The sequence below is a fragment of the Halichoerus grypus genome, chromosome 6, assembly GCF_964656455.1.
Source record: "Halichoerus grypus chromosome 6, mHalGry1.hap1.1, whole genome shotgun sequence".
Taxonomy (NCBI): domain Eukaryota; kingdom Metazoa; phylum Chordata; class Mammalia; order Carnivora; family Phocidae; genus Halichoerus; species Halichoerus grypus.
In genome coordinates this window covers 24,254,085-24,273,543 of record NC_135717.1, presented here as the reverse complement: position 1 = coordinate 24,273,543, position 19,459 = coordinate 24,254,085, and the positions used below count along the sequence as shown (strand labels likewise).

At 45.8% G+C, this 19,459-nt stretch overlaps 1 protein-coding gene across 1 annotated transcript in view; it reads right to left on the bottom strand.

The window, feature by feature from the left end:
* The window catches only part of LOC144382257 (uncharacterized), a 44,190-nt gene that overhangs the window by 7,647 nt on the left and 17,084 nt on the right, over positions 1-19,459 (bottom strand). The window contains exons 5-12 of the mRNA XM_078074729.1: positions 18,447-18,574; positions 17,273-17,372; positions 16,258-16,377; positions 13,561-14,786; positions 11,397-11,484; positions 8,161-8,292; positions 1,435-1,498; positions 1,127-1,265 (exon numbers count right to left, since the gene is read on the bottom strand). Of these exons, the coding sequence (XP_077930855.1) occupies positions 1,127-1,265; positions 1,435-1,498; positions 8,161-8,292; positions 11,397-11,484; positions 13,561-13,622 (485 nt within the window). The 5' untranslated portion in view covers positions 13,623-14,786; positions 16,258-16,377; positions 17,273-17,372; positions 18,447-18,574. The remainder of the gene's footprint in view (positions 1-1,126; positions 1,266-1,434; positions 1,499-8,160; positions 8,293-11,396; positions 11,485-13,560; positions 14,787-16,257; positions 16,378-17,272; positions 17,373-18,446; positions 18,575-19,459) is intronic.

Below are 19,459 nucleotides of genomic sequence, written 5' to 3'. Positions count from 1 at the left end.
TCTGGTCTCTCAGGCAATCCTTCAGCAAATGCTTTCTGGAGCGGCTGTAATGGAGTGGCTCAGTTGTAAAGTGTAGAAGACAGAAAGGTGGTCAGGACACTGTACCCACCCCCAAAAGAAATTTCCAATGAACAGAACCAGGATGCCAATGACACAGAGCAGGCCCCACCCCCGCTGTGGGAAGGAATAACACAAAGCTGAGTGTCCAGGGAAGACAGGGAACAGTTTTGCTTTTCAACGTGAATGAGGGACTCGAAGGTCCTGATCTCCTCCTGAGAAAATCAAGGAAACACTGGACAAAAGAGCAAACTCGTGAGTGAATGCACCCAATTTCTAAAGAGTACATGAAGAAACACGAGAACCAGATGGAGAAGAAGGAAGCCTAGGAGAAGGCCAGCCTGGCAGTGGGAGCCAATCTCGCCAGGACACATCAATACATTCTGGAACAGGCAAGTGAACTGGAAAGAAGCTGAACAACTTTATGGGCATGGGCTTAGAAGGAAACGAGTCAAGTTCAGGGTCAGCCAGCAAAGGTGAGCCCTAGTGAACCCGCAGGCTTTGGCTGGGACCCAGGAGAGTTCCACCTAAAAAAATCAGCTGGATGGGAAATACCCTGGCCTTCTTAGGGACTGGGCTACAGTGAGTGATGTCAGTCGTACACTGGATGAAGGGATCCAGGACTGCTGGAGCCCCAACCCACTTTCCACAAAGAAACTCCCAGTGTCTCTGCAGCAGGACAATTCCATTTTTCTATCCACATTATTGACCCAAGTCTCGTACTGAACCAAAAGTGACTGAATTCAGGGCTAATAAGAACATGGGATGACACGGAAAGCAAAAGGACAATGCAGACAGACCCAGAGGGGATCCAGGTATCAAAGTTTTTAATGATGGTACCTTCCCTCTTCTACTCCAAGGAGTCACACAACAAGCGTGACAAGCAGTTAGAACACACAGGGAAATGCAGGTCACACACATCAAGGCAGGAAGGGCAGGCACTATCCTACAGAATGCATTTGGCAAAAACACTCTAGAGCCAATTCTAAAAGAAATACAATTATCTAGACTGGCCGTCACAGAAATTCATACAATAGTATCTGTGGCAATTCACACAAGAATAGCTTACTCTTCGGCAGCCACTCGTCTCTGTTCAGAGAAATCCACCACGATACCCACTTTCCTCCTCAGGAGTTTCAATTCGGCTTCTTGAGTGGTTTTCAAAGAACTCAGGGCATTGCAATGGTCTTCCATCCATCGTTGATATTCTGGAAAGGATGAGTTTTCTTTTGTGTGTGTATGTGCACATGACCTGAGAACTTCGGTTTGATAGGGAAAGGAGAAGGGCAAGACCTTGAAGGCAGGAAGGCATTCTTTCCCTTCCCAATGCAAACTCATTGCCACCATATGGGGATTTCTTCCCCCAAAATAACATACCCTGCAGTTCTCGTTTTTTGGCCCTAAAGGCTCTCTGCTCTCCATCCTCGGATGCATCCTGGGCCTTTAAGACAGATATGAGAAAAGACATTCAGGAAATCATGATCACACAACAACGTGAGGGCGCCTAACAGGACAGGATCATGCAGTGCAACAAAGAAAGCCCTTAAGGCATAATAGAAGAAGGAGAAAGTAAGCAAAGTGGAAAAGAGTTCAAGTCAAAGAACTCACAAATGACTTTCTTAGTGGCTTTCATTCATATATATATCCACATACATACATATATACACGTCTTCCCCTATTCACATTGAAAATGCTCCGTTTGGCATTAAGAGAGGAAGGGACTGTACAGTCGGGCCAGCCATCGCCCTTCATCGCTCAAGTATCTTGTGGGGATCTGCTACATATCTTGGAGGGCAGGGCTGAATGATGTGATCATTACCTCGCTGTGAAATCAACCATACTTCCTAGTCCTTATAAGAGCAAACCTCATCATGGTGGTTCTAAGTGAAATCCCAGCTCCCTGCTCCGTAGGAGTTTCAGTTCCCAGATGCCCACTCTCTACTGTGCTAAACAGCAAGCGAGGATGCTGCACTCACCTCACCCAGTGAACCAAAAGCCTGCCGGAGCCACATTAAGCTAAAACTCAACAGCCAGCTCTTACCACACCCTGATTCTTGACCTTCTTCTCTCTCTCAATTTGCAAGTGAGCCCGTGCCCGACGAAGGGTGTCATTTAAATTTTCATTAACTTCCTCAACCTTTTTGATGTTCTCCTTCAACAAAACATTTTGAATGAGTAATAATAATCCATTCCTTGGGGCACCTGGGTGGCATCCGGGTGGCACAGTCGGTGGAGTGTCTGACTCCTGCTTTCGTTTTGGCTCAAGGCCTGATCTCAGGGTTATGGGATTGACCCCTGCATCAGGCTACACACTCAGCATGGAGTCAGCTTGGGATTCTCTCTCTCCTTCTGTCCCCTACCACTCACTCTTTCTCTCTCTCTCAAATCAATCAATCAATCAGTGTTTAAAATAATAATAATAATCATGATAATGATGATAATTCATTACTTTGATTTCTGTTGGTAGGACACAATTCAGGCAAAGAAGGGATTCTTACCTTCCATTGAAGCACTTCCTCAGAGAGAAACTTATGTTCACTCTTGGTTTCTGCAAGGTGTTTCTTGCCTTCCTGGATCTATAAAACATATGAAGAAGGAAACAGAATTCCAAAATAGCATCGTGTTACACAAACCTATCTACTCATGTGTGACTCCTTTCAAAATAGAGAGGCAGTGCTCTACATTTGTGAAACTTCTCTTGAATCAGGACCATTTCTGGATCACATGAAATAGGTCAATAGGATGAACTACAAGAGGTGGAAGTAACCAAAATGAAATCACAAAAAGTATTTGAAAAGGCACTGATACCTTCAGCTCCCAAAGGGATATTTCCTGAGCAAGCTCCCTGTTTTCTGTTCTAAGTCGATGGATCTTCTCCTTTATTTGTTGTAAGGTTACTAAAAGGAGAAAAAAGAATCTCAAAGATAACTAGCAAAACCAGTGACATTGAATAATCCCAGTGTATGAGCACCAGAGACACATTCTCTGACACTTGGGTGTAACTAACTTGTTAGCATTCCCATTGTGCCCTAAGGAAGCAAGTTTTAGCAGCATTGGAAACCTAAGACAACCTATTTCGGGGAGATTCCTACTGAAATTTTTTTCAAAAATAGAGAAACGCCCTCAAATGTCTTCTAAGTTTACTCCCATGCGGAAGCACCAATCTTGGAAAATGCAATCACTGCAAATGCTGATGTCATCCCCAGATACCTAACAGAAAAACCAAGCATCCTGTCAACTAACATTTCTCTCCTCCAATGATTAAGGTACAAAAATAAGTCCCTGCAAACAACCCAAAATGAACAAAACCATCCTTTGCTCCTGCTCAGCGCCATGTCCGTTTCCAGATCCTCCTTGGAATTCCACACAAGGAAAGCTCAAAGTGGCAATTGAGTGACACCTCCAAGGCCTTCAGTGACTTTCTGCTGCTCACAGATTGCCTGTCATGAACCCTAGGCAGGGGCTCTGGAGGACAAGATCTTTGGAATCAAACACACTCGGGTACAAACTCCACATTACAGTCTCTGGAGGGCCTGGATAACTCACACTCCCTGGGACACAAGCTTTTCTCATCCCAACATGAGAAGGTTACCCTCTACCCTGACAGGAAAACAACACTCATGAAGCGCCCTATCACAGATGGATAACACATCGAAGGTCGAGAACACAGACTCCTCTAACTGGCACTTAATTCTCTCATCTCGGGGTACTTGCGTGGCTCAGTCGCTTAAGTGTCTGCCTTCAGCTTGGGTCATGATCCCACATCGGATCATGATTCCACCCTGGGTCCTGGGATCCCACATCTGGGTCTGGGCTCAGTGGGGTGCATGCTTCTCCCCCTCCCTCTGCCAGCCACTCGGTCTGCTTGTGCCCTCTCTGTCAAGTGAATAAACAGAATCTTCTAAAAAATCGTAATTCTCTCATCTTACCTCAAAGTGCAAACTTCTCTTCTATTGGCCCAATGTGAGCGCTCTCGTGCCCTGAGATCTCTCTTCTCACCACCCCCACTGCTGCACTCACAGGGACGAACACCAGCATTCGAGGGTTTGCTATGTGCCAGGCAGCCACCCTGGCCGTCAGCAGACAGCACCACGGAATCACCACAATCCATGAGGCCCGACACAGTACATCACCCCCACTGGCACCCGTTCCTTTCCACTCATTCTCCCCTGGCAGGAAAGGCTCCCTCCACTTCAGACTCAAAACCACGCTTTAAACCTCTCTTGTGACACACGCTCTGTCTGGCAACATGTGGCTCCTTCTCTAAGTGTAGCCCGCTTGTTAGACTCAAAGAGTGTTTTCTCATCTCGACATTTCACCAAGAGCCAGGTCATGGCAAAGTACTCACTCCAGACCTCAGGCTCCTATCATCGCATGCCTCCTAAACATGTCTCTGCAAAATGACTCTTCCTATTCTCCCTACTCCCATGAGGTATACCTCCTCCTGGTCTCCTAAGAGATGGCAACACCCTCCACATTGTCACTTAGACTCCACATGGGAAAGAGAACGATTTTCAGGAGTTAACAAGTCAATTAGACATCAGGAGTCACCATATTTATCCCTAGTCCTATTATACCCACATCAAACACCAGTACCGAGAATTTACGACAATGAAAACTAAAGCCAAAAAACTTACCTTGATATTGTGGAGGCTTTATCTAAGAGAGGAAGAAACAAAATGAAGTTTGATGTCAAAACATATTACTAGTCAAAATCTCTAGTTCAGGTCAATACGGAAACAGTCATCCAATAAAATTACAATAATCATTTTGTTTAGCAGAATGACTTCACAGGATGAAAAAAGAAGACAAAATTGGAATTTCCTGATTAAGTCACCATAGTTCACAATCCATTTCTGATAAAGAGCACAAAGGTATATAACTTAGTTTTGACCCCAAAATCTAGTCACATTCTGTGAAATGAACGTTCAACCTGTTCAATTTTGACAGCGGACCATGCAGACATTTTAAAACACATTCATGAATTCATCATTTCCGTAACTTTAATGCAACCCAATATCCACACTGAGTTCAGAAACGGATTATTCTAAGATCCTGAAAGAAAGAAAATGGAAGGAAGGGAGGAAGGAATGTAGGAAGGGAGGCTGGCAGGTGAGCAAAGCGCTGACAAAATTATGCCGTTTTCCTTGTCCAGAAAGCTTCTCTGAACTATTACTAAGGGTTGGCTGTTTGCTGAATTCACACACAGTTATGGCACATCAGGTGCTATGAAGTTTCCCAGATTGCTACAGAGGGTCATCAAAAAGAAAGAAAAGCCATCGAAGGAGAAAAAGAGTGGCACGTGGCGAGAGATGAAGCATAAGCAACAAGAGAAATGACAGCGGATGTTTCAAAAGAGGGGAACCAGGCTATCCAGATCGAGTCACCCTGATAAATTATAGCTTAGGAAACTCTAGGCAAGACCCCATTTTGACACCATTAACATATTTCCCCATTCAAAAGTTTTACAGGATGAGGAGAGGCTGAGGCCAGTCCCCAAATCTTGCCAGGATATTGGAATATCAGCACGCTATCAACAAGCCAGTTGTTAGGGGAAAGTCCATCAGTGGAGGGCAAACAGAAAACCATGGTGATTCCTGTAACTTCACATGTTGCTTAGGAATCTCTGAGTTGCTCTGGCCCTTGTCACCCAGCCCCACAGGAAGGGGAAGTGAAGAGACAGATGAGCACAGCAAAGACGTCAAAGTTTTGTTTTCCTTTTTTTAAAAATTTTTTATTGTTATGTTAATCACCATACATGACATCATTCGTTTTTGATGTAGTGACCCATGATTCATTGTGCATAACACCCAGTGCTCCATGCAGAACGTGCCCTCTTTAATACCCACCACCTGGCTAACCCATCCTCCCACCCCTCTCCCCTCTAGAACCCTCAGTTTGTTTGTCAGAGTCCATCGTCTCTCATGGTTCATCTCCCCCTCCGACTACCCCCCCTTCATTCTTCCCCTCCTGCTATCTTCTTCTTCTTTTTTTCTTAACATATATTGCATTATTTGTTTCAGAGCTACAGATCTGTGATTCAACAGTCTTGCACAATTCACAGCGCTCACCGTAGCACATACTTGTTTTCCTTTTGAAGGGAAGGTTTCTCCATTGGCAGGGAGAGGGGGGAGGTTCCATTTAGAAATAACCTCAGAAGTTTTCTGTTCTTCTTAGAAAGGTCTGCCTTCAAGTGAAACTATGTCCCCAGAGCCTAACTGGGCCTTTCCCAAAGACTGCAATAGAGGTGAGGGGGAAAGTCTCAACTCCAATGCAATCTCCTCCCTGTCTCACCTGGGAGTAAACTCAGTCTAACCGCACACAGATGAGTAGACAACCTCACCCTAACGTCCTATTTACCTCAGTTCCTTTACCAGAACAGGAGATCTAGCTTTCAACACAACCTCACAAGGCATACTAGAGGTAAAAACCACGCCAGCAAGCACTAGAATCACACTACCTGAGGCATCTAAGGCAGAGACGATGGCATCGGCAGGCTGGGAATTTCAAGTCCCTTCCATACCTGATCTTGGATCTAAGCAAAAAGGGGGCAGTAGGAAGAAGAGATGATGAATGTAAGCAGAGATATGAAACTCTAAGATTTTACCGGGATGCTGGACAACACCATAACAGAAATCAAGAATGCCTTTGATGGCTTCATTAAGAGACTCAACATACCAGAGGAAAGAATCATTGTGCCTAAAGAATTTCCGGCAGAAACTTCCAAAAAGAAAAACAAAGACAAAAATTAAAAAGACAGCACAGAAAATCCAAGACCAGTGGGACAATTACAAATCGTGTAACACACACATAATAGGAAAACAGCAGGAGAATGGACAGAGAGACAGTTGGAGCAATAATGACTGAGGATTTTCCTAAATTAATATAGCCACCAAATCGCAGATCCAGGAAGCTCAAGACAAGGAAAGCAGGATAAATACCAAAAGAAACACACAAACAACTAACACCAACGATGCCTAACCCAGAATGTTCAGTCACAGGTCCTTAAAGACAAAGAAACAATTCTGGAAATCTGGAGCAGGGCTTGGGTGTGGGTGGTGGAAGGGGGAAGGAGAGCAGTAACCCTTACCCAAGAGGAATAAGGATAAGGACTACATCACACTTCAGAAACCTTGCCATCAAGAAGGATGAAATGTTTAAAGTGTTCAAAGAAACATCCAACTAGAAACCTGTGGCCAGTGAAATGATCCTGCAAAACACACTACAGAGGAAGGAAAACCGTCGGGGATAAGGATGGGAATGACGTCAACGGTAAAGGTGTCAATTCTCCAAAAGACACAATAATTTCTCATGTGCATGCATTAACAACAGAGTGTCCAAGTACATCAGGCAGAAACTGAAAGAATTGCTGATGGAAACAGACGAATCCCTATTATAGCTGGGGAATTCAGAATCCTCTATCAGTCATTGACAGATCCAACAGATACAGAAATTCCATGAGAACACAGGTGAACTGAAAAGCATCACCGATCAGCTGGATCCATTAACATCTGCAGAATAATCCATTCAACAACCCAAGGAAAGACATTCTTCTCAAGTTCCCATGGAACATTCACTAAGAGAGGCCATATTCGGGGCCATAAGATACATCTGAACAACCAAAGGAAAAGAAATCACAGGAAGTATGTTCTCAGACCACAGACGACTCAAACTAGACATCAAGCACCGAAAGATAGCTAGAGAATGACCCAAAAATGGAGATGAAACAACACACTTCTAAAGAACACATGGGTTGGAGGGCAGGTGGGTGGAGGGATGGAGGAAAGAGGTGAAGGGGATTAAGAGTACACTTATTGTGATGAGCACTGAGAAATGTATAGACTTGCTGAATCATGTTGTACACCTGAAACGAATACTACACTGTTGGCCAATTATGCTTGAACTTTAAAAAAAAAAAAGAACATATGGATCACAGAAGGCACTGCAACACAAATTTAAATCTATTTCAATCTAGGTGATCATCAAAATTGATGTATTAGAGGGATATTTCTATTACTGAATGGATACAAAAGGTCCAATGACTATAAAATTTTCTGCTTATGTATGAAGAACAGTATATATAAGCTACTTTAGTATACTTACAGCGAGGATGGTTCTCCAGATATAAATGAGAAGGACACAAACTCCCAAGGGGGCAGTGATAATGGGAAGTTTCCATAGAACTCCAACCCCATCAGGGCCAAGAGGGAAACGGCCAGGCACAACATGGACAAGCTGAAATAACACGTGAGACAATGAGGAATCTCAAAGATTTACAATGTCTCTGTCCCAAACCATCAACTTTACAAACCCTCAACCAGCCTCCCCCAGGTAAGCACACCTCTCAAGTGCCTCCCCACGGAGGAGAAGGAGCACAGAGGAATTCCAAAGGAGCAGGGGCAAACTTTTGGGAGTGATGAGTGTGTTTACTATCTTACTGTGCTGATGGGTTTCACTGTGTTTACCTATGTAAATATCAACAAACTCTATTCTTGAAAAAGGTGTTGTGATCATATATACATTATAGAACACTGAAGCTGTAGGAAAAATCTAATAGGCAAATCTGAAGAGATTTGATTTTGCCTACAAACACATTGCAAATAAATTTTCTATAGCTAACAGAACTTAAGAATTTATAAGCCCACATAAAATAGACAAGAGAAGTAAATGTAAACTTACAGTAGGTAAGAAGTCACTGACTTCTATTGTACATCCATGAAGGACCTGGATAAACTCCTCTGGAACCTTTCCAAAAATATGCCCGAAATTTATGGAAGAATGAGAGAAAGCAAGAATAAAAAATGTACTAGAGATATAAATGAGAATGTTCTATGGACAGATGTTTATCGATAAGGACATGAGTGAGAGAGAGACAGGAGGCTTCTATTAGAATAATATGGGATGAGTATTTCAACAAAAATAAAGTACAATTATTGCTTAGTTTCTGAAAACAGTGATGTTTTCTTTCAATGCCCACTTTGCTTCAGAATCACAGCCCAAAATGTCAGATTTCAGGGGTACATGAAGATTTTCATGATCAGGTGATCTTGTTTCTTTTGATGATATCTGTGACATTTTAAATTACTTGAACACCTATCTCCAAAAGCCAGTGAAAGGCATTCATGTTCCTATTTCTCAGTATTGTAACTAAATCAGTCAAGACCAACTCTAAAATTTAATTTTTTAAAAGATTTTATTTATTGATGTGAAAGAGAGAGAGAGCATGAGCAGGGGAAGGGGTAGAGGGGGACAGAAAAGAAGACTGCCGGCTGAGCAGGGAGCCCAAGCAGGGCTCAATCCCAGGACCCTGGGAACATGACCCAAGGCTAAGGCAGAAGCTCAACTGACTGAGCCACCCAGGTGACCATGAAATTTCATTTCTAAAAGAATACAAAATTCCTGGATATGGACACCAAAACAAAGAACACATCTCATTTTACAAAAACTGGAGTTCCAAGTATTTTAGGAGACGAGACGCTCACAATGCAATTCATACTCATTCACACCAAGCTTGAATTGCGTGCAAACACAACTCTCTAGAAAGTACCCCTGAAATCTATAACATTTTCATCTTCAGCCCTCACAGCTGAGGTCACAAACATGTGTGCTGGTGGGAAACATACACGGTCTTTGAACAGCCGCTGTCTGAAAGAGAACATTAGCTATCTGCACAATGGTTGATCATGGGGATCAAATGCACAAAAGACAGAGGCCATCTTGTCACAAATGGAAAACACCCCCAGTTGTGGCCACGTGGTACGTCTGGCAGCTGTCGGGATGCTGACCAGTAGCTGACTCTTAACTAGATGACATCCAATGGGGCCAATAACACTGGCTTCTAACAGACAATGGCCATGAGCAGGTGGAGGAGGGAAATGCAAGACCAGGTAGTTTATGCAAGAGCTCAGAGATGAGGGAGGGTGAGAAAGTCCAAGTGATCTATGAGATGCAGCCTCGGTAGAGGGGGATATTTCCAATAAAGACTACCAAGAAATTCCCTCCTTTGAAGACTCAAAAGAAACAGAATCGAGTCTCTTTTGACTGGAGGTATTCATGTGGGATGAGTCTGCCTCAACACTAGGGTCCTTCCTGACTACTCCCACTTTGCAGAGCCCTCTCTAAGAATCTGGTGTAGGCCGGATCTAAAGAAGTCTGCTTATTTCTAGGGTGTTCCCTGTCTGTCTCTCTCTCCTGACGGTAAGGGTTTTATTTTTTAAGGAGTGAAATATCACACTAGGAACCAGGTATTTCTTTATATTGGGACAATCCTAAGGACATTCAGGAGCTTTTGACTTTGGGGAAATCAACACTCTGTACATACTGGGCCAAAGAATGGATAACAACTCATTCGCTTCCTGATGACATCAATCCATCAGATTTTCCTGGGACAGACGTCCCAGCAAGATGCGGTCACTTAGTCTCTGCTGGGCTTCTCAGGGCTCCCATGGACCTGGTGGGACACAGAGTCCCTGGGGACAGCCTCCGAGCCCAGAAGGAAAGGGCTGACTCAGAAGTTGTTACAAGTCAACCAACCAGGAAGCACAGAGCACAAAGGACACTTCACTGTTTAACACTTGAGTCCCAACACCAATGCTTAAGATACCACTGTTCCCAGGGCTGCCAAACTTCACAAATATGAACAATGTGCTGATATGAAATCAAAGTATGTAGAAGATGGACCCTAAACATACAAGGCTTGCAGCAGGATCTTCACTGGGCTTCCAGGAGCTAGTCTAATACCCGTAGCTCCTAGACATTAGCATTCCTGACATTTTCAAAGACAAGTTGAATGAGATCTAATGTACATATCATACAAGCCCCCTATTGAAGACAAAGAGCTCAATGGCTTTTCATATCTTCTCAAATCCTTCCTTCTTGACACCATAAGCCTAGTATTTTCAGGTTTCCATCCTGCCAGAGCTGCTCTTTTTGGACCAAGCACACAGACAGGACCCAGAACTTGATGTGGACGGCTGTGGCCCCAGCCCCTTCAGGCTAACCAAGAAACCTGCCCTGCGGTCCTCGGTCTTCAGGAAGAACTGCAGTTCTTCTCAAGTTCCCACCAAGGACCCCATGAAAAAACTATTATTTCACCACCATGTGAAAGAACCCAGGAGGAACGAAGACACCACTAGCAGCTTTGAGTCACCGGGTGGCTCAGTCAGTTAAGTGACGACGTCTTGGTTTGGATCAAGTCACGATTTCATGGTCCTGAGGCTGAGCCCCTCTTCAGGCTCTGGACTCACTGCACAGCTGGCTTGGGATTCTCTCTCTCCCTCCCCCTCTGCCCTTCCCCCCCACACCTGTGAAGATACCAGTGAAGTGCCATGTTTACTCACATTTGGGTTTGGGGAACCGGGACAGCGGAGCAAGAGCACCAGGAACAACAGCCTCTGCACCTTCATGTCTTGGTCCTTCCAAGGGGTGCTGGGGCGTCAGGGAGGAGGTGGAGATGGGGGGTGGAGTGGAGGTAGGGGTGGGTGGGGTAGGGAGGGGTGGGCAGGGGTGGGAAGGGGACAGGGTTTTAAGGAGGGTTGGGAGCAGGGTAGAAGTAAAGGGTGGGATTGGGGAAGGCGTTTGTCAGGAGAAGAAGGGGTCAGCGACGGTGTCAGGGTCAGAGTAAGTACTCGAGGGGAGGTTCAGAAAGGGTAGTAGGTCAGCAGGTTAGGAAATCACTAGGTCAGCAGGAAACAGTAGCAGGTGAAGGGATTGGAGGACGATACACTTTTCTCCAAGCCTTGCCCTGGTTGAACCGTTCCTTAGCAACCCAGAGGCTTTATACTCTCTCTCAGCCAGTCATCTGCCTTTGCTCCTGCTAGATCATAATGGACACCCCGCGTGACCTCATACTTAAAGAGCCCCTTCCCAACTGGCGCCCCACCACGTGCCATCCCAATAACAGGTCCTCTCTGGAACTTTGGCCATCCTTCTTGTTTCTGCTCCCTCCCAACCCGGGTCCCTGTTCCCCTCTTCTGGGCGCTATCTCCTTCCTTCCAGAACTCCCATCCTAGAGCCATTGGCTGAACAACATATAAAGCAAAGGAGGACAGAACTGCAACAACAAGCAAATACACAAGCAGAGTGGGAGGTTTCAACCCTCTCTCAGTGACTCAAAGCACACAGAACATCCATAACATGTAGACCTTGATGGCAAACCATCTGAATCCCACAGCTATCTCCGTATGTCTGTCCACATCCATATACCACTGTGGAGGACACATTAACTTTGGGCATATAGGATACACTTACAAAAATGCACCCGATCTATTTTGGCCATAAGGGACATTTCAGTACGTTTCAGAGGCATGAAATCACACAGAGCATGTTGTGGTAATATAATGTGCTAGAAATCATGGCTAAAAAGCTCACTAGAATTTCCCATATGTTTAGAAATTGAGAAGTACCTCTATAAATAAAATAGGAGTAAAGAAATCCCAAAGAAAAAGCTACCTTGGAACCGAATGAAATAAGCATGAGAAAATTGTAATCAAGTATGTCTTCTGGGCTGGTATATCCTGGGATATTAGTATGAGAAGACTGTATGGCCTCAAAATCATCCCTAGTTGACGGAGACATTTTAACACCTCAAACAGCGGTAGATCTGTCACTTACCTATGTGACCCTGCTACACACTAGCTTGGGCTTTACGTTATGAACCTCACAGGGGAAACAATCCAAGCTGACTCTCATGGGATCTCTTGGGACCTCCAGGAATGAGAGTATTTTAAGAGAAAACATTCACCAGCTTCTCTCCTGGGGAATCCAAGACAACACCCAGAGAGCTGGCAGCTCCAGGTGTGCTGGGCGGGGAGAGCCAAGCAGGTGGGCAGGGCCAGGGACCCAGGTGACTAGACAAACCCCCTGTGATCATCTCTCTTGGGCCCTGTCCTGAGCCGAACTTCCTAAACTGTTTCTCTCTAGGACTAACACAATGTTTCCCCAACTCATTCAGGCCCAAGGCAGCTGAAAATCAATGCTCTACAAACCACCACTTATTGTGTCAATTTCTTGTCAACAGGAACCATTTTAGCACTGCTAAAATAGGAACGCAGTATCTTGAACATAAATATAAAGAAACCATAAAAAACAAGCAAACAAAAACAAAACAAGGAGAGCAAAACATTTGTATGAAATTCTGTTTAGATGCTGCTGCCCGCCTCCAGAGCCCCAGAGTTGGGTGGTCCTGGTTATAGAAGGAGAGACCAGCTACAGAAGGGGTGGAGTCAGACTAGCCCAAAAGTGAACGGGAGAGAGGCCCAGCCTCTAAGGGGGACTAGGGAATTCCAGGAAGGATGGCCGGGGTCACCCTGATTATAAGTGGAACAGGGAGCAGGGAAAGAAGAAGCAGTGAACAGAGTTTGGGGGCCTCGAATAGGTGAGATCACTCGTGGAGGTGAGGAAGTGTCCCCAAAGCCAGCGCCAGCCTCCCGTCTACGAAGCCCTTCGTGGCCCCTGGAAACAGGGCCGGGAGCCTAGAGTGTGACATCCAGCTGTGCTGCTTACCAGCTGTGTGACCCTGGGCTGGTTTCCTTCAGTGAGCTGGGGGCGTCCAAGCCTGTGTCCATAACTGTGCTGAGGACAAGAGGAAGCCACGTGCTGAGCACCTATGGACATGAGCAGCAGCATCTCCATGGGGCAAGTGCCTTCCCAGATGCGGTGCCTCACGTCTCACAGCTGTTAAAGGCGACACTGGTGACAAGCACAGGTCCCTCCTGTTTCAGGCCTGTGCTAAGCCCTGCCCTTTGCACACATCATCTCTCGGTCTCCAGATGGCAGGAGGACCTCCTAAAGTGCGGGGAGAGCTCCGGGCCCCTGGGGAGGCTGAGGGATTCCTGGGCCCTGGGGAAGGGTGAGTGATTGGGGGACCCTACGGAGGGCTGGGGAACGGAGCTCCTGGGCTCCATGGAAGGAATGGGGGATCGGGCACCCCGGAAAGGGCTGGAGGAGTCTTGCAGGATTCCTGGGTCCCCACAGGGCAGATCCCTCCCACACCTAAGCTGGTGCAGGCTGGGACCTGGAAGCAGCAGCATACAGAGGCAGCAGGTCCATGGGATGCTGGATGGAACGGAGAGGAATGGTCTGGCAGGCAAGTGGAATCACCAGGCTGGGCTGCCCTCGGCGCCTTCCCCCTTCCCCAGCCACCTCACTAGCTCTGGCCCTGACCTCACCCTCCAGCAGGGCATGGGCAAGCCAGGCAGAGGTGGACACCTGGGCCCAAGGAAGGGTCCCTCCTCAGACCTCTGTGTTGTGCTTGTTGAACAGACAAAAGGAGTCACCCAGGGCCCCTGGAACCAGGGGGGAGAATCTGGCCCCAGAGTCCTCTCCAATGGGGCTTGGGGAGAATCATGGAGGGACAGCATTTAGCACTGGTTCATTCACAGAATAAAAGCACAACACAAGTCCCCTTGGATGCTGATGTCAGTTCATTACCCCAGCCACATACTGGGCGCTCACTCGGGGACTTGGAAGCAGGAGAGTAACGGATAGTAATTTAAAAGAACAAAAATGCTGGAATGTGAGCACTCCTGGTGCTCTTAAAATCAATGTCCAACACTCCCCTCCTCACCCTCCCCATAGTGAGGAAACTGAGGCAGCCAGGGATGTGGCAAAGAAGACACAGTGGTTTCTGAGGCTTTTGCTGATTCCATCTGACCAAACTCCTTGTTCCGAAGGTCACTTCTTTTAATCTTGCCCGTGACGGTTTTGGGCAGCTCTGAGACAAATTCCACCTGGTCAAGGATAAAGCAAACCCATCCCAACTTAGTCCTGCTGTCATTTCTTACCAATGCCCCAGGCTCCTCCTCTGCCCCTGCACAGTCCCCCAGACGGGCTGGCACCATGTGGTGGCCCCAATAGGCTCCACCAAGGCATGTCAGGGTGTCCCCTGACCCGGGAAGTTGGATGCAGCCCTGTGACGTGCTCTGACCAGTGAGATGTGAGTGGGAGTGAGGCGTGCCACCTCGAACAGAACACTTGGGACAACTGGGTCTGGCATCCACTCTGGCCATCTCTTCTAGCACCTGGCAGTTACCTATGGTGGGTGCTCCTTTATCCTGGTCCCAGGAAGACCATGCGGACATGTGGCAGGAGCAAGAAAGATACTTCCCTAGTAGGAGCCACTAAGACGAGGGGCTCCTAGTTCCTCACAGTAACATCAGCCCATCCTAACTGGCATGCAGCCTCCAGTCTACTCTCTAGGAGGCAGCAGAGCCTTACATGTGAAGGACGAACTCTGTTTTCAGATACACTGGCTTTGAGTTCAGCTCTGCCCTTTTCTTCAGTCCAACCTCCGGCAATTTACTGTGAGTCTCTCAGCCTCCCCCATTTCCAGTCTGTCAAATGGATGCTTATGCCATCTCAGGTTTGGGGGGATTAAATGAAATAATACATGTAGAGCTTTGAGTCCAGCCCCTGGCACACATGTTCAATAAATATTAGCTATCTACCTTTGGGTAAACACTCAGAAAGCACAGCAATGTATTATTACAAAAGAAAGACACGTTAAATTTTTCACCCATGTATCCTTGCAAACGTGGTTTTTCAACAAGTCAGATAACATGTATATTTATTCACAGCCTGCTTTTTTCTCTTAATAATATATTTTTGTGATGTTTTTTATGTTACAAATAAGAGATCTGCATCATCTTTTTAAATTATAGGACAGCATTAATTACCACGAATAATTTAATCATTTCTCTATTGTTGGACATTTTCATAGTTCGCACATGGCACTGAAAACAAATGAGGTAGAAAAAAAACCTCTCAGAATGTATTTTATGCTACAATAAATATTATTTTGTTAACTTTTGTTTGTTATGTATCTATATATGTACTGGGCTTCAATTTAGAATATATTTCTTACTACAAATAATGTTTTTTACAAGTGTGGCAGTTGTTGACTTGAATGTCTTTTTCACATTGTGAAAGATTTCAAATAACCTTCTTGGATATTTCTAGGCTCTTGGCTGATTTTTTTCTGTAGGTTTTTTGTCAGCCTTTTTGTTTTCTGACACAGGATAGAGGTTTCCAGGATTAAGATGGATCTCCCCTAAACCCCTAAGTTGAATGCTTCTTCGGTAGAGAAAAATGCTCATTCCATGGGCTACATCAGCTTCACCTCAGCGACCCTAGGAGATTTGGGGCAGCAGAGCCCAGGGCCCACTGGAGGGGACCAGACCCCATCCCTCTGCCCTCACTCACCTTCCTGGGGTACTTCTACGGGGCTGTCACTGACTTCACATGCTGCTGCAGCTCCTTGGTGAGCTGGTCCCGGCCATGGGAGAGGAATTCCGGGGTCAGGACAATAAATGCCTTCCCCACCTGCAGCACAGAACCAGAGTGGAGGCTCAGGGGGAGTGGCAACCAAGTGTAGAGTCTAAAAAGTCAATGTGTATTAAGTAAATGGAAAAACAAGTTGACAGTTGAGCCCCTGGAAAAGAACAGGACCAGTGTCCATACTTCCAATTTCTACTCTCTGCCTTGGAAAATTACTTCACCTCCCTCAGCCTCCATGTCCTTCTCTGATGTGGGGACAGCACGGCTTCATTCCTCAGGGCATGGCTCTCAAGATTCATCGAGATCATTCATATAAACCACGAAGCTCGTTTCAACTGATTTTTATTCCTATCATTATCATCACCATTTTCACTATTATTGTAGGTAGAGTTCTGTGGGCATTAAATCAATGGTGGTGATTAACTACGTTCCTATTATTCATGTCGCTTCTACAGGGCACAGGGCCTTGTCCAGAGTAGGTGCTCAGCACACAGTGAATCAATGAATGCTTGCTCTGGAGCCAGACTGCTCAGATTCCCATTCTGGCTCCACCACTTAACAGCTTTGTGATCAGGCAACTTATTTAATCTCCTTATGCTTGTTTCTTTCCCTGTAAAAAAGGGTCTCAGAGCCCTTAATTAATGAGGTTGCTGTGAGGGGGGTGAAATGAGCCGGCAGGTAGGAAGGGCTCAGAAATTAGGAGATGGGCAGCAGTAGCCCCAGCTGCAAGCCACACTCACAAGCATCATGTTCTGTCACACATGGTTGAGGCCACACTGCTCTCTGGTGGCCACACAGTGTAAATGCACATGCACACCCCGGGGGGGCCCCCCTCCACCCTAGGTCCAAGGTTGGAGAGACAGGACCGGGAGGAAGGTTTCCCCGCACCTGCCTTGGTGCCCACACACAGACACGATGACCTCTGTGTCCTCCTCCTTACCTCCCTTCGAATTGGGTCCAGGCTGCTCACCACAGCTGATTCAGCCACAGCCGGGTGTTCGGCCAGGGCATTCTCCACCTCTGCGGGCCCGATGCGGTACCTGCAGGATCAATGGCTCCTTGGTTTCTGAGTGGCTGCCAGGGCCGGGTGACCCAGGCCCTCAAGTCTCATGTTTTGGAGGGTCACCTCGTCCCTTGTCACATAGGATAACTGTCACAGGAAGCCAGATACCTGTGCCCTGGCTCTGTCATGGGCCCCAAACGTGAAGAATGGGCACTCCGTGCTGAGAAATACAACACTCACATGCTCCCCAGAGTTTCTCACCTCACTGTCTCTGCTCAGGGAGGAGGGTGAATGTTTAGTCCTCCCCGAGCTCTGGGGCTGGGCTCAAGCAGCTTCCCTTGGCATGAAACCTAGTAGAAGCCTCGGCCTTTATCTTAAACATTCATGCAAATTCTGCATACTCTTCCCCATTATATTAGCATGTTTTAGAAATTTAAAAGGTAAACACACTCAACTTCCCTGAAATATCCAAGAGAACTTGTTACTCTGGTACAATGTGTCATTTTTTTTTTCTTCCAAATCACGTTAAGGTTTAGGGACGACTGACTTGGAGCCAGACAGCTTTGGTAAATCTTGGTTGTACCCAGCACTCTTTGAAACTTTAAGGAACTTTATTCACTAGTCAGTAACCCAGTTCCTTCATCTGTAAAATGGCAAAATTGCATCTACCTTCTAGCATTGAGAGCTGGGTTATATAAAGCACTGCAGAGTGTGCGTCCCCATAGTAAGTGCCTCATAAAGGTTTATGTTGTTGTTATCTATTATTAAAATTTTCAGTGATTGTTGTGTCCCATTAGAGGAGCCAAACATAGAGGAAGCTTCCTCAACCAAAAAGGGCCTAAGTAACGTCTTCCTTCCAAATTCCTTAAATTGCATAATGTCTCATTATGGTTCGCCTTGCAGACCTCTTGAACTACATTTTGATAGACTTTTCTGGATGCAGGGCTTGGGGGAGGTACACAGGTATCCCCAGAAAAGGGCCCCACGGACAGAGCTCTGCTCAGAGTTAGACTGAGCTAACCATCACCAAGCTTGGATGAATGTCAGAACAAGCTAGATCCCATGAGGCATGTGAGGGTGATGCCTCCCGGCTCAGGTCAGCCATACCTACCCAGAGGCATTGATGATGTCATCGTTCCTCCCCAGGAACCAGATGTAGCCCTCTTCATCCATAGTTGCTCTATCTCCAGAGTTGTAAAAGTCCCCACACGCCACTTCGGCTGTCTTTACTGGGTTGTCCTGCAAAGACAACAATACCCCTTTGTTGAAGGCAATGAGTTTAGAGATGATGAGCCACAACCTGGTGCTCAGATCTGGGTCTGGATCGCGCTCCTGGCTCTACCTGGCACCTGGGCAAGTTTTGTAATCTCTCTGAGTCTATTTTCATTATATCCAAGTACTCAATGAACACTACTTGTCAATTAGTGAACAATATTGAGCCAATTTTAAGGATAATTTCTTAAAGTAACAACTCACTTTTGTGTGGCACTCTAGTATAACAAAATTTCCACTAGAACATGGACCCTGTGTATTTTATTTACTTGTTCTCAGCTTAGCATTCACATAGTGCCTGGACAAATGAGAGGTGTCAATAAACTTTTGTTAAATGAATTTCCTTCCCAAAATACTACATCATCTGATCCTCCCAGAAAACCTACAAGGCTTTTATTTTTCTAATTAAACTGTTTATTTTAAGATCATTGTATATTTGCAGGGTACCTGGGTGGCTCATTCGGTTGGGCGGATAACTCTTGATTTCTGCTCAGGTCATAATCTCAGGGTTGTGAGATCGAGCCCTGTGTAGGGCTCTGCACTCAGCATGGAGCCTGCTTGAGATTCTCTGTCTCCCTCCACCCCTTCCCTAACTAATGCACACATGCATGAATACATGTTCTCTCTCTCTCTCTCAAATAAATAAATAAATAAATCTTTTTTAAAAAGACAATTATATATTTGCATGCAGTTATAAGAAATAACACAGAGAGATCCTGTGTGCCACTTACTCAGTTTTCTCCAATGGTAGCATCTTGCAAAACTACAGTTCAATATCACAACCAGGATATTGACATTGCTACAGTCCACCAATCTCACTTAGATCTCCCAGTTTACTTTTACTTTTTTGTG